Source organism: Panthera uncia, chromosome A2, assembly GCF_023721935.1.
Source record: "Panthera uncia isolate 11264 chromosome A2, Puncia_PCG_1.0, whole genome shotgun sequence".
NCBI lineage: Eukaryota > Metazoa > Chordata > Mammalia > Carnivora > Felidae > Panthera > Panthera uncia.
The window spans coordinates 8,473,087-8,483,433 of NC_064816.1; the positions used below are offsets into that span (position 1 = coordinate 8,473,087).

General features: G+C 55.8%; 1 protein-coding gene across 1 annotated transcript; it reads right to left on the reverse strand.

The window, feature by feature from the left end:
- FARSA (phenylalanyl-tRNA synthetase subunit alpha) lies at positions 1-10,137 on the reverse strand. Its single transcript, XM_049639936.1, has 13 exons — positions 9,605-10,137; positions 7,420-7,557; positions 7,239-7,337; positions 7,037-7,155; positions 6,011-6,103; positions 5,798-5,926; positions 5,606-5,721; positions 3,914-3,998; positions 3,719-3,818; positions 3,459-3,627; positions 3,288-3,365; positions 3,020-3,134; positions 1-2,348 (listed from the first exon to the last, which is right to left on the reverse strand). Exons 1-13 carry the CDS (start codon positions 9,749-9,751, stop codon positions 2,210-2,212), a joined length of 1,527 nt encoding a protein of 508 aa, XP_049495893.1. The 5' UTR covers positions 9,752-10,137; the 3' UTR covers positions 1-2,209.
- Positions 10,138-10,347: the final 210 nt, after the last annotated feature.

Consider the following 10,347-nt stretch of genomic DNA (forward strand, 5'->3'; position numbering starts at 1 on the left):
TTTGCTGGAATTTTTTTTTAATGGTGCAGCGTCTTGTGTAACTTCTGAAGACAAGCAAAGTCCAACCATGTTTTGTGAAAATAATATATACAATAGCAAAAGCTTAAAAACACAGGAGAATGAGAAACACCAAATTTAGGAGGGAGCAATCTCAGCAAGGTGCTGGCTAAAGGAGATAGGACAAGCCCACAGGCTCTTCAAACCATTAGGCACATGGATCTAAAATGTGAAAGACCCAAAACAATGTGCCCATTTGATCCAACCTGGGCAGATGGTGTTAGGCTTTTTTTTTTTTTTTTTTTAATGTTTATTCATTTTTGAAAAAGAGAGAGCACAAGCAGGGGTGGGGCGGAGAGAGAGGGGGACACAGATTCCGAAGCAGGCTCCAGGCTCTGAGCTGTCAGCACAGAGCCTGATGCGGGGCTCGAACTCACCGACCGCGAGATCATGACCTGAGCCGAAGTCGGACGCTCAACTGTCTGAGCCACCCAGGTACCCGTTAGGCTTAATTTTAACATTATATATGCTTCACCTTCCCCACCCACCTTCATTTTTCTGTGGCCTCACCTCTCCCTCCATTTCTGCATTTATCTGTTTATGCCTCCTGTGTTCCCTTCCCCCCCCCACGCCAGCTCTCAAGGGCAGGGACCTGAGTCAGCTTCGCGGTCTTCAGCTCAGGACGTTGCTGGGACTCAGGAGGTGCACATTTGTTGCATGAATGAGTATTTTTCCGTATGAGTGAATTAATTTGAAATAAAGGAAAAAAAATCAACCAAGTAGCCCTTGGGAGATTGGTGCCCACAGGCCCTGGGACTGGAGAAGCCCACGGCCTCAGCTGCCAACTGTTTGGGTTTAACGACGGCTTCATGGTTATACAACTGTTCACATTTCCAAAGTGCACTGACCCTGAAGATGTGGGGTGAGCAACGTGGAGGCTGAGATTTGCTTTAAAGTATCTGCACAGAAACAGAGATCCCACTCACCGTTCAATGTGGGCTCACGAAGCTCTGTCCTACTCATCTCCCTATTCTGAGCCCCCGTGAAATCCTTACGAGAATTTTTTTAATGTTCACTTATTTTTGAGAGAGAGACAGCTCAAACAGGGGAGGGGCAGAGAGAGAGAGAGAGACAACGGAATCCGAAGCAGGCTCCAGGCTCTGAGCTGTCAGCAGAGCCCGACATGGGGCTCGAACTCACGAACCGTGAGATCATGACCTGAGCTGAAGCCAGACGCTTAACCCACTGAGCCACCCAGGTACCCCTTATGAGAATTTTTTTCCTAACATAAAAAGAGCAGCTTTTTAGGGGGAGGATGGAGGGATGAACAGGCGGAGCACAAGACTTTTAGGGCAGTGAAAATACTCTGCACGATACCGTAGCGATGGAAACACATCATCTTACGTTGTCCAAACCCAGACAATGTACAACACTGAGCATGAACCACAATGTAAACCATGAACCAACCGCGGGTGACTGTGTAGTTCATTCATTGTAACAAATGCACCCCTCTGGCGGCGAAGATGTTGACAGAAGGGAGGCTGTGCATGCGCGGGGGCAGAAGGTATACGGGGAAATTGCCGTACTTTCTGCGCAATTTTGCCGTGCGCCAGAAACTGCTCTTTAAAAAAAAGAGGAGGGGAGGGGGCGGTGTTTTAAAGTTGCCCCTGTCACCCCACCATGCTGGGCTCCCAGGGGGAATCTCGGCACCTGCCCTGACCTTCCCCTCCCGAATGCCCCTCGCCCGGGGCGGGGGGGCTTCTGTTCCATTCACCTAGAGGACAGCCTGGCACCACCAGGTGATGGGTAAATGCTTGATGGAGCCAGTCCTCCCCAGGGGGATGGAGCAGGCTCAGGCAAGCCAGGGGCTCCTGAGGTTCCAGGATCCCCAACCCAGCACCCCTCACACCAAGGACTCCTCACACTCCTCCATCCCTAAGGAAAGGCACCATATGAGGACAAATGCCCACTTTATTAGCCAGCAGCTGGCCTGCAGGGCTCCCTAGGGCCCACCTTCATAGATCATACCTGCGACCTGCCCCCCCCCACCCCCACCCCCGGGACCGTGGGGCAGATGGGGAAAGAGGAGCTACCAGGGACGGGGGGATGGCCTCACAGAGGCCTCATAAATACGAGAGGGTCACTGGCAGGGATGCAAAGGGGCTGGACGGCAGGGGCTCAGGGAAGGCGGGCTATCCCAGGGCGGTCCACGTCATGCGGTGCCCTGTGTCCGTGGGGGCCCCGGCTCAGCGTCTAGGCGGCACAGGGGGCTGTCGTACACCATCTGCAGGTTCACCTTGTGGCCCACCAGCTCCCGGATGTTGTTGATGCCGTATTTGATCATCGTTGGGCTTTGGGCGGGGAGGGGAGGAAACAGTTTTAACGCCACGTCAGGTCACGCTCTCCTCTGATCACACCCTCTCCGATGGCTCCCATCTCCTTCGACTAAAAGCTCGAGTTGCTCCCAGGGCTCACGAGGCCCTGGCGTGTCCTGTGTCCTGCCCCTTTCCCACCCTCATCTCATCTCACTCTACTGACTCACTCCCTCCAGCCACCTGGACCTTTCTCAGTGTTCTCCAAACACAGCACGCACATTCCCGCCTCAGGGCCTTTGCACTGCCTGTTCCTGCTGACTGAACACCCTTCCCAATATTCCCCTGGCTTACTCCATTCACCTCCAGTCTTTGCTCAGATACCGCCTCTTCCTTGAAGCCTTCCCTGACAACCATGTCTCCTTAGTCCTCCCTGCTGCATTTTCTCTACAGCACTTACTGGCCTCAGACACACTCCAGACTTTACCTGTTCGATTTACTTATGTATCTTACTAATTATCATCCTTTTCACTGCACTACGACCCTAACTTCACAGAGGCAGGGATGTGTGCTGTCATCCTCATCGCACAGGACCAAGCATACAGCAGATGCTCGCTAAAGGCTTATTGAGTGAATAGATGGATGGTGCTGGAGGTCTGCAGGCCCCCGGGCCCGTCAAGTCAGACACCCTGAGTGGTCTGGGCACTCACCGCTCCAGGGAGAGGCCCCAAGCAATGACTGACACGTTTTCGGGGAGTCCCATGGGCAGCAGCATCTCGGGGCGGAAGATCCCAGAATTCCCGACTTCCACCCACTTCCTCAGGCCTGTAGAAGCAGGAGAAGGACAGGACAGATCGTGTGGATGATGCTGGGTCTGGCAGTGAGCTTGGGAGTGGGCTTGGCAGTGAAAGGGACCCGGGTTGAGCGTAGGCAGCCTGAGACATCCCTCCCCCTCCCAGGACCAGGTTCCACCCTGACCTTGGTGGTAGCTGAACACCTCCATGCTGGGCTCCGTGTAGGGGTTGTAGGCCGGCTTGAAGCGCAGCTGGGTAATACCTGGGCAGGGGAACAGAGGAGTGGAAGATGAGCCTGGCGGCCATGGCCTCCTCGGCCCCACTAACACCGCCCACCGTGGCCCCGCCTGCCTACCCAGCTTCGTGAAGAACTCCCGCAGGACGCCCATGAGGTGGCCTAGGGTGAGGCCGTGGTCAGCCACCACACCCTCGATCTGGTGGAACTCGGCCAGGTGTGTGGCATCTAGGGTCTCGTTTCGGAACACACGATCGATGGAGAAGTACTTGGCCGGTGTGAAGGGCTTCTGGGGGCGACAGGCAGGCCAGGCCCGGGAGTAGGTCAGAAGGTCGGTAGGACAGCCCCCAGCCTCCCCCACTGCCCAGGCTGAGCTGCACCTTCTGGGCCAGGCGGTAGAGGGCGCGGGCACTGGCGGATGTGGTGTGCGTGCGCAGCAGGTTTTTCCGGGCCTCTTCCAGCTTCCAGTTGTACTTGTACCTTCAGGAGGACAAATGGCAAGGCCACGTTGTGGCCTTCAGGTCCCCGACCTTCTTCCCCCATCCCGACACCCCGAAGCCCTGGGCCTGCCTCACCCCTGTGAGCCGTAGCCACCCTGAGAGTGGGTCCGCTTGACCCGATGGACGTAGTCCATTGGAAGCTGCAGGGCCTCAGCTGGATCTGGGCAGGACAGAGCATCACCTGGTCAGTCAAGGAGCATTTCTCAAACAGCCACTGCACAGAGGACAGACAGCAACACGTGCAGCTCCCACCCTCGCCACCCACGGCAGCCAGAGGGTGCTGGCGAACATCCCAGTCACATCCCTCCTCTGCCCAGAGCCCTCCGTCTCCCTCGGGGTGGGGGTGGGGGGGATGGGGGGAGATGACAAAGCTCGCTCTCTGGTGATGCGGTCCTGTCACCTCCCATTCCTTCCTAACTGATCACTCCCTCCAGTCACAGGGCCTCCCAGCTGATACGTCAGCATACCAGGCACATTCCAGCCTCAGGGCCTTTGCACTGGCCATTCTCTCCTGGAACTTTCCTTCCCAGATATGGTTCTCTCCCTTCTGTCCTTTGGCCTTTACTTAAACAAAGGGCTGATTTTAAATGGACAGCTCCTTCCCCTCCATGCCAGGTTCCACTGTGTTTACTGCCACCTTGCATGACTGCATTTACATAGGACTCGGGATTTGACATACATCTGTCCTACCAGGATGCAAGTCTCACCAGGGCAAGAACTGGTTTCATTCATAGCTGTAACCCAGGTGTTCATTAAAATTTTTTTTTAACATTTTATTTATTTTTGAGACGGAGAGAGACAGAGCACGAACAGGGGAGGGTCAGAGAGAGAGGGAGACACAGAATCTGAAACGGGCTCCAGGCTCCGAGCTGTCAGCACAGAGCCCGATGTGGGGCCCGAGCCCACGGAGCTCGAGATCGTGACCTGAGCCGAAGTCGGACGCTCAACCGACTGAGCCACCCAGGTGCCCTGCGGTAACCCAGGTGTTTAATAAAGATCCTGGCACACAGGAGAGGCCGAACAATCACTTGTTGTGTGAATATGCGAATTCTTAAGATCCCTTTCCAGAAACATCATTTTGGTGCACCTGAAAAGCCTGACATCAAATCCCAGCTTCGCTGCTTATAAGCCGTGTGACCCTGGCAGGCGATGTTCCTTCTCTGAACCCCGCTTTCCTCGTTTATAAAAGAGCCCTAACAGCGGTACTTCCTACAATTGGCAGGAGAATTAGAACAGCGGCTGGCGTATGGTGAGTACTTAAGTTTTGGGGGCCATGGTAACTATGACAGCAATGCTACTGTTGCTCCTGGCCGGGTAACAGGCACCCAACTCAGTGGCCTCCCCTGCCTTCCTGCGCGGGACGATGACAATCACTGTGGAAAGTCATTCAATTTCAGACAGTACTAAGCACTGCGAAAAAAAGAAAAAAATGGGAACCAAGCTTAGAAACTAGGGACAAGGGATGTTTTGAACTTGGGGGGGACAAAGGCATGTCAAGGTGGCCTCTATGAGGTGACACGTTAGCAGAGGTCTGATGCTGCAGCCCACCTCGAAGACCCGGGAGAAGATGGTCCTTGGCCGAGAGCTGCCTGGCAGCACGGGCCAGGGCCACGAAGTGGGCAGGACAGGACGTGGGAGGAAGTCACAGAGGTCAACGGGCCCAGCGGGCCACAGCGAGGATGGAGTTTATTCCGTAAAGTAAGTGTGCCACTCCAAAAAGTTCTGCCCGGGCCTGGCGCCTCTGATGGTGGCGCCCACCCCACCTACCTCGAAGGAAGAAGGTGTCGTGTTGGTCACGTGCTGGGTGCTGCTGGGGCTGGAAAAGTGCATCAAAGTTCCAGAAGGAGCTCTCAATGAAGTTGTCGGTCGGCATCTCCGTGAATCTGGAGGGAGGTGAAGCCTGACCGTCTGGCCTGTGCCCTGTGGCTGGGCCGGCCCCACCCCCGGCCCTGTGCTCACCCCATCTCCAGGAAGATCTGCCGGAACTGCGTGCGGACCTTGAGCAGAGGGTGCAGGTGGCCGCTATCTGGGAGGACGCCATGGGCCAAGAAATTGTACGGCTTGAAGGGCCGGTCCCGCCAGGAGCCGCTGTCAGAGGATGCAGGGCACAGGGGCCTGGTGAGGGCTGCCCTCCCTCCCCGACCTACCCCAGTCCCTGGGGCCACTCCCTACCTGGAGATCATCTCTGGGCTCAGCTCCGTCTCCTGTTTGGAGATGCTGGTACTGAAGGCACTGCCTTTGCTCACCCAGTAGGTCTTCAGGGTCCTGAGGCCAGAGGAGAGGAGGGGTTGCCCACTGTCACCTCTTTCCAGAGGCCTCCCGTGAACTCCTATCTGAGGCTGTCCCCAACACTCCCCACTCAGTCACTCCACTTTATCTTCTTCCCAACATTTATCGTCACCGGAAATTCTCTTATTTGCTCCACGCCTACACTGCTGTGCCCATTCACTTACTCGTTCAACAAGCACTTAACGAGAATCTACTATGTGCCAGGACCTGTTCAAGGTACTTAAGCACCCAGCTGAGCAAGAGTAATAGGTCAAGTCTCAAGGGTTTATCCCGCGCCAGGCTCTTTTCTCTTCCACTGCAACCATCCCACTACTTTGTGAAGAGAGGTCATTTTACAGATGGGGAACCTGAGGCCCAGAAAGATCGAATGCCTTGGCAAAGGTCACCCAACCAGTAAGTGCCAGGAGCCCGGACCTGGATTGGGCGGCCCTCCTCCAGTCTGTGTTCTCATCACCACTATGCCACTTGGTACCTGCTCAAAGGGTACATCAGCCCTGTGAGAGCAGAGCCCCCAGCCTGTGCAGGTCCCAGCGTTCAATCAATTTCAGACACTGAAATCAGAGCCGTAAAGGAAATAAACGTGGCACCCAGAATGGAAAGTATAAGCGAGCAGCTTTTACGGAACTCAAAGGGAGAGATCGGTGTCAGGATGGCCTCTTTAAGGTGACACACAGGCACAGGTGTGATGCGCGAGCTTGGCTTAAGAGAAGACAGTTCTCGGCAGACCTCGTGGCATGAGCAAAGGCCCTGAGGCGGCACGAACCTGGCATGAGTGCTTGACAACCATAGGGTAAAACACAGCTTGGAGGACACTGACGGCACTGCCCCAGTGTGGGCAGGACGGCTCCCTCCCCCCATTCCTCCGGGGCCACACAGGTGATGGCTGATGGAAAGGGGGCACCCACTCACACTTCGGTCAGCAGTTTCCTCTTCCTGAGCTCACTCCTTTCCTTCTCACCCAGCTTCTCCGCCTGCCCACCCTGGACCATTTGGAGCCGCCGCCGCACCTCGTCCTCCACGCTGTCCACCTGCCGTGATGATGACAGGGGTGAGGCACTGTGAGGGCCAGGTGCCCATGTGCACACCTGCCCGCCTGTACGCGGGGACTCACCACTCGGAACACACGGGGCCCATCAGCTGCACTCTTATCCACGCGGATCCACTTGTTGGACATGGCCTTGCTGAAGCCCACCTTGCCGCTGGGCAGTCGCTGGGGGAGTGAGGCCACAGTAAGTGGAGCACGGGGCCACCTGACCCCGTCACCTCCCTGGGCCTTGTCCCTAGGCCCTTACCATAAGCTCGCTCTGGGCCAGGCCCTCCGGGGGGATGCTGCGAAACACCCGGGCCTCATGGCTGCCCTCCCGGGCTATCTCCTCGCCCTCAGCGGTAAGCTCCCAGCGCTTGGTGGAACGCAGCTCAGCCTCAATGATCTGCAGGGAAGTGGGGGAGGGGGCACGCACAGAGACAGGGTTCAGAGCCAGGCACGCCCTCACCGCAGCACTGGGCTTGCAGAGTGCCCGAAGCCTGCCTCACATCCGAGCTGCACCACTTCCCAGCTGAGTGACTGCCCCTTGCTGAGCCTCAGTTTCCCTTCTGTAACATGCAGATGAGAGATGGCTCACACCTCCCAGAGCGAGGTAAAGTACTAAGAATGCTACCTAGCCAAAAAATAAACCCGACTGCTTTCGAATCCAAGAAAGATTTTTAAGGTCCCAGGTGAATTGACTTGTCTCCACATTTGACGTGTTCACATCTCAGCGCCCGGAGTGTCAGAGAAGGGCCCCCGTGTCCACATTACACACAGGGACCCAAAGCTCCATGGTGAGGATGGGTCCAGGTCGTGTAAAGAGGGGCAAGGCCGGCTGGGGCCCATAGGGCTTAGCTCCCTTTTCATTCTAATTCCCAGCTCTGCTCCTCACTCCCTGTGTGAACTTGGGAAAGTTGTTAAACTTCCCTGAGCAAGTTTTCTTATCCACAAGAGAAGGGTGTGATGGGCTCTACCACAGGAAGTTTTCTTGACAAGTAACGCATTCAGTAAGCAGCAAATGCTGCATAAATCCTAACCACTGTTCCTATCGTTGTTAGTACCATCTCTGCTGTTAGACTGAACCACATTAAATAGCCACTATTTAACCTTCTGTGACCAGCACAAGTCAATTTCACATCAAACAAGGTACTGTCACCCCACCCAAGATACCTTTCCTGCACTGATAACCTCAGGATCTGCAGCCTGAATACTCAATTTCTTTGTCTTTTAAAAATTTTGCTAATGTTTACTCATTGTTGAGAGAGAGACATAGCACGCGCTGGGGAGGGGCAGAGAGAGAGAGGGAGACACGGAATCCGAAGCAGGGTCCAAGCCCTGAGCTGTAAGCACAGAGCCAGGTGTGGAGCTCAAACTCGTGAATCAGGAGATTATAACCTGTGCCGAAGTCAGATGTTCGACTGAGCCACCCAGGTTCCCCTGAATGCTTAATTTCAAATCCAGGTTTGCCTGTCCCTTCTCATGACGCTGATCAAGTTACCGACCAGTGCTCAGAAACTGTCACATCTGCAAAGCGGGCGTAACAGTGCTATCATGCTCCGGTTATGGCAAGGACTAGATGATAAATGAAGTTGAGACCAAAGTGGGGCACAGAATATGAGCTCAATGAATACATACCCCAGTTATATTTTCTGATTCCTAGCCTTGAGGATCCAGCCTCCTGGGGGGCCTACAGGCCTCTCGGAATCTCCTCTTATGGCTCTATCACCTTTCACTTGTCCAAGTCAAAAAGGCTGGGCTTCATCCACGCTCCCCCTGCCTTGCCAGGAATCCCCTCTCCCTTCCACCCGCCTCCCTACAGCCAGACACCATGCCCTCTACCCTGGGGATGTGCCAGCCTCTGCCTTCCTCCCCTCACCACCAGTCCTGCCCCTGCCAATCCTTCCCCAAAGTGATGCAGACAGCACATACATCTGACTGGTTCCAGCTCTCCCAGTACTCCCATGAGATAAAGACCTACGAGGCCTTGTAAGTTTTGGCTCTACTAATGCCTTTCTACGCCTGTTTCCCGTTCCCACCATTGATCCTGAAGCTTTCCTCCTCAGTGCAGAGGCCCGACTCGGCTGCCACCTCCTCCAGGAGGTCCTCTTTGACTCCCCAGGCTGGGCCAGCTGTCACCTCTGGGTTGCCTGTGCTCCCTCCATCACTCTGCAGGTCACCTGAGGGTCTCCCTCGTTAGATCGCAATCTCCGCGAGGGCAGGCACCGCCTCTTCCTGGTCCACCATCGTGCCCCTCGCCCCCGCCAACTCTCTCTCAATGGACATTTACTGCGAACGGAACGTCAGCGCTCCCGGGCTCTCACTTGTTTCCGACTCCCTGCCCGCGCACCCCAGGATGGACTCCTGAAGGACTCCTCAAGAAGCAGTGCCTTCCAGGCAAGAGGACTGCAGGTACAAAAGCGAGAAGGCCAGGCATCACGGGCCCGACTTACCTCTCCCAGCGCCTGCAGGCTCTTCACGGCGCCCACCACTGCCTGGTGCTCCACGCCCAGCTTAGCCGCCAGCTCCGCGCTGTCCAGGCCGCCATCGGCCGCCGCCAGCTGCCTCAGCAGCACCTCCGCCACCGGGCCGTCCGCCATGGCTGTGCCCAGCGTGCTCGGCGTATCCCGCCGGAGCCTGAACAACCGGAACCGGAACCGGCGCCGGGAGTGTGTGTCGCCATCTTGAGCGTGGCGGACCTTGTGCCGGGCTCAGAATGCCGCCATCTTCAGTGTGGCGCTGGACCCTGAGGGGGTGGGAGGGACACCGTGCCACCTCCACCCTAGCTGGAATAGTGGTGATTGGTGGACTAGAGAGGCCAAATTGCAAACCTCAAGGACAGAATCACAGAGTTGTTTTAAGTGTCACCCAGCCCCACCTCCAGCAGGCGGTGTGACCTTGGACTTCTGTCTCTCTGTGCCCAGGAGCCCCCTGCCTTTCTGTATTGGCCTGTGGGAGGGCTGTAGGTGGTGGGCTTCAGGGACAGTCATTCCCTGGTCAACTACTTTTAAGGTCCCCCCCCCTTAATTTTTAGTGTTTATTTTTAAGAGAGAGAAAACAAACAGTGGGGGGGGGGGGGGGGAGGGGGAGAGAGGGGGAGGGGGAAGGGGAGGGAAAACCCAACAAAGGCCCCACACCGCCCGCGCAGAGCCGGTTTTTTTTTTTTTTTTTTTTTTTTTTTTTTTTTTTTTTTTTT

Excerpts from the sequence above, each read along its gene's own strand:
- FARSA (XM_049639936.1), bottom strand. The coding sequence starts at position 9,751 with ATGGCGGACGGCCCGGTGGCGGAGGTGCTGCTGAGGCAGCTGGCGGCG. Across the intron at positions 3,999-5,605 it reads CGACACCTTCTTCCTTCGAG|ATCCAGCTGAGGCCCTGCAG; the intron begins GTAGGTGGGGTG and ends TGTCCTGCCCAG. Across the intron at positions 3,819-3,913 it reads GGTGGCTACGGCTCACAGGG|GTACAAGTACAACTGGAAGC; the intron begins GTGAGGCAGGCC and ends GTCCTCCTGAAG.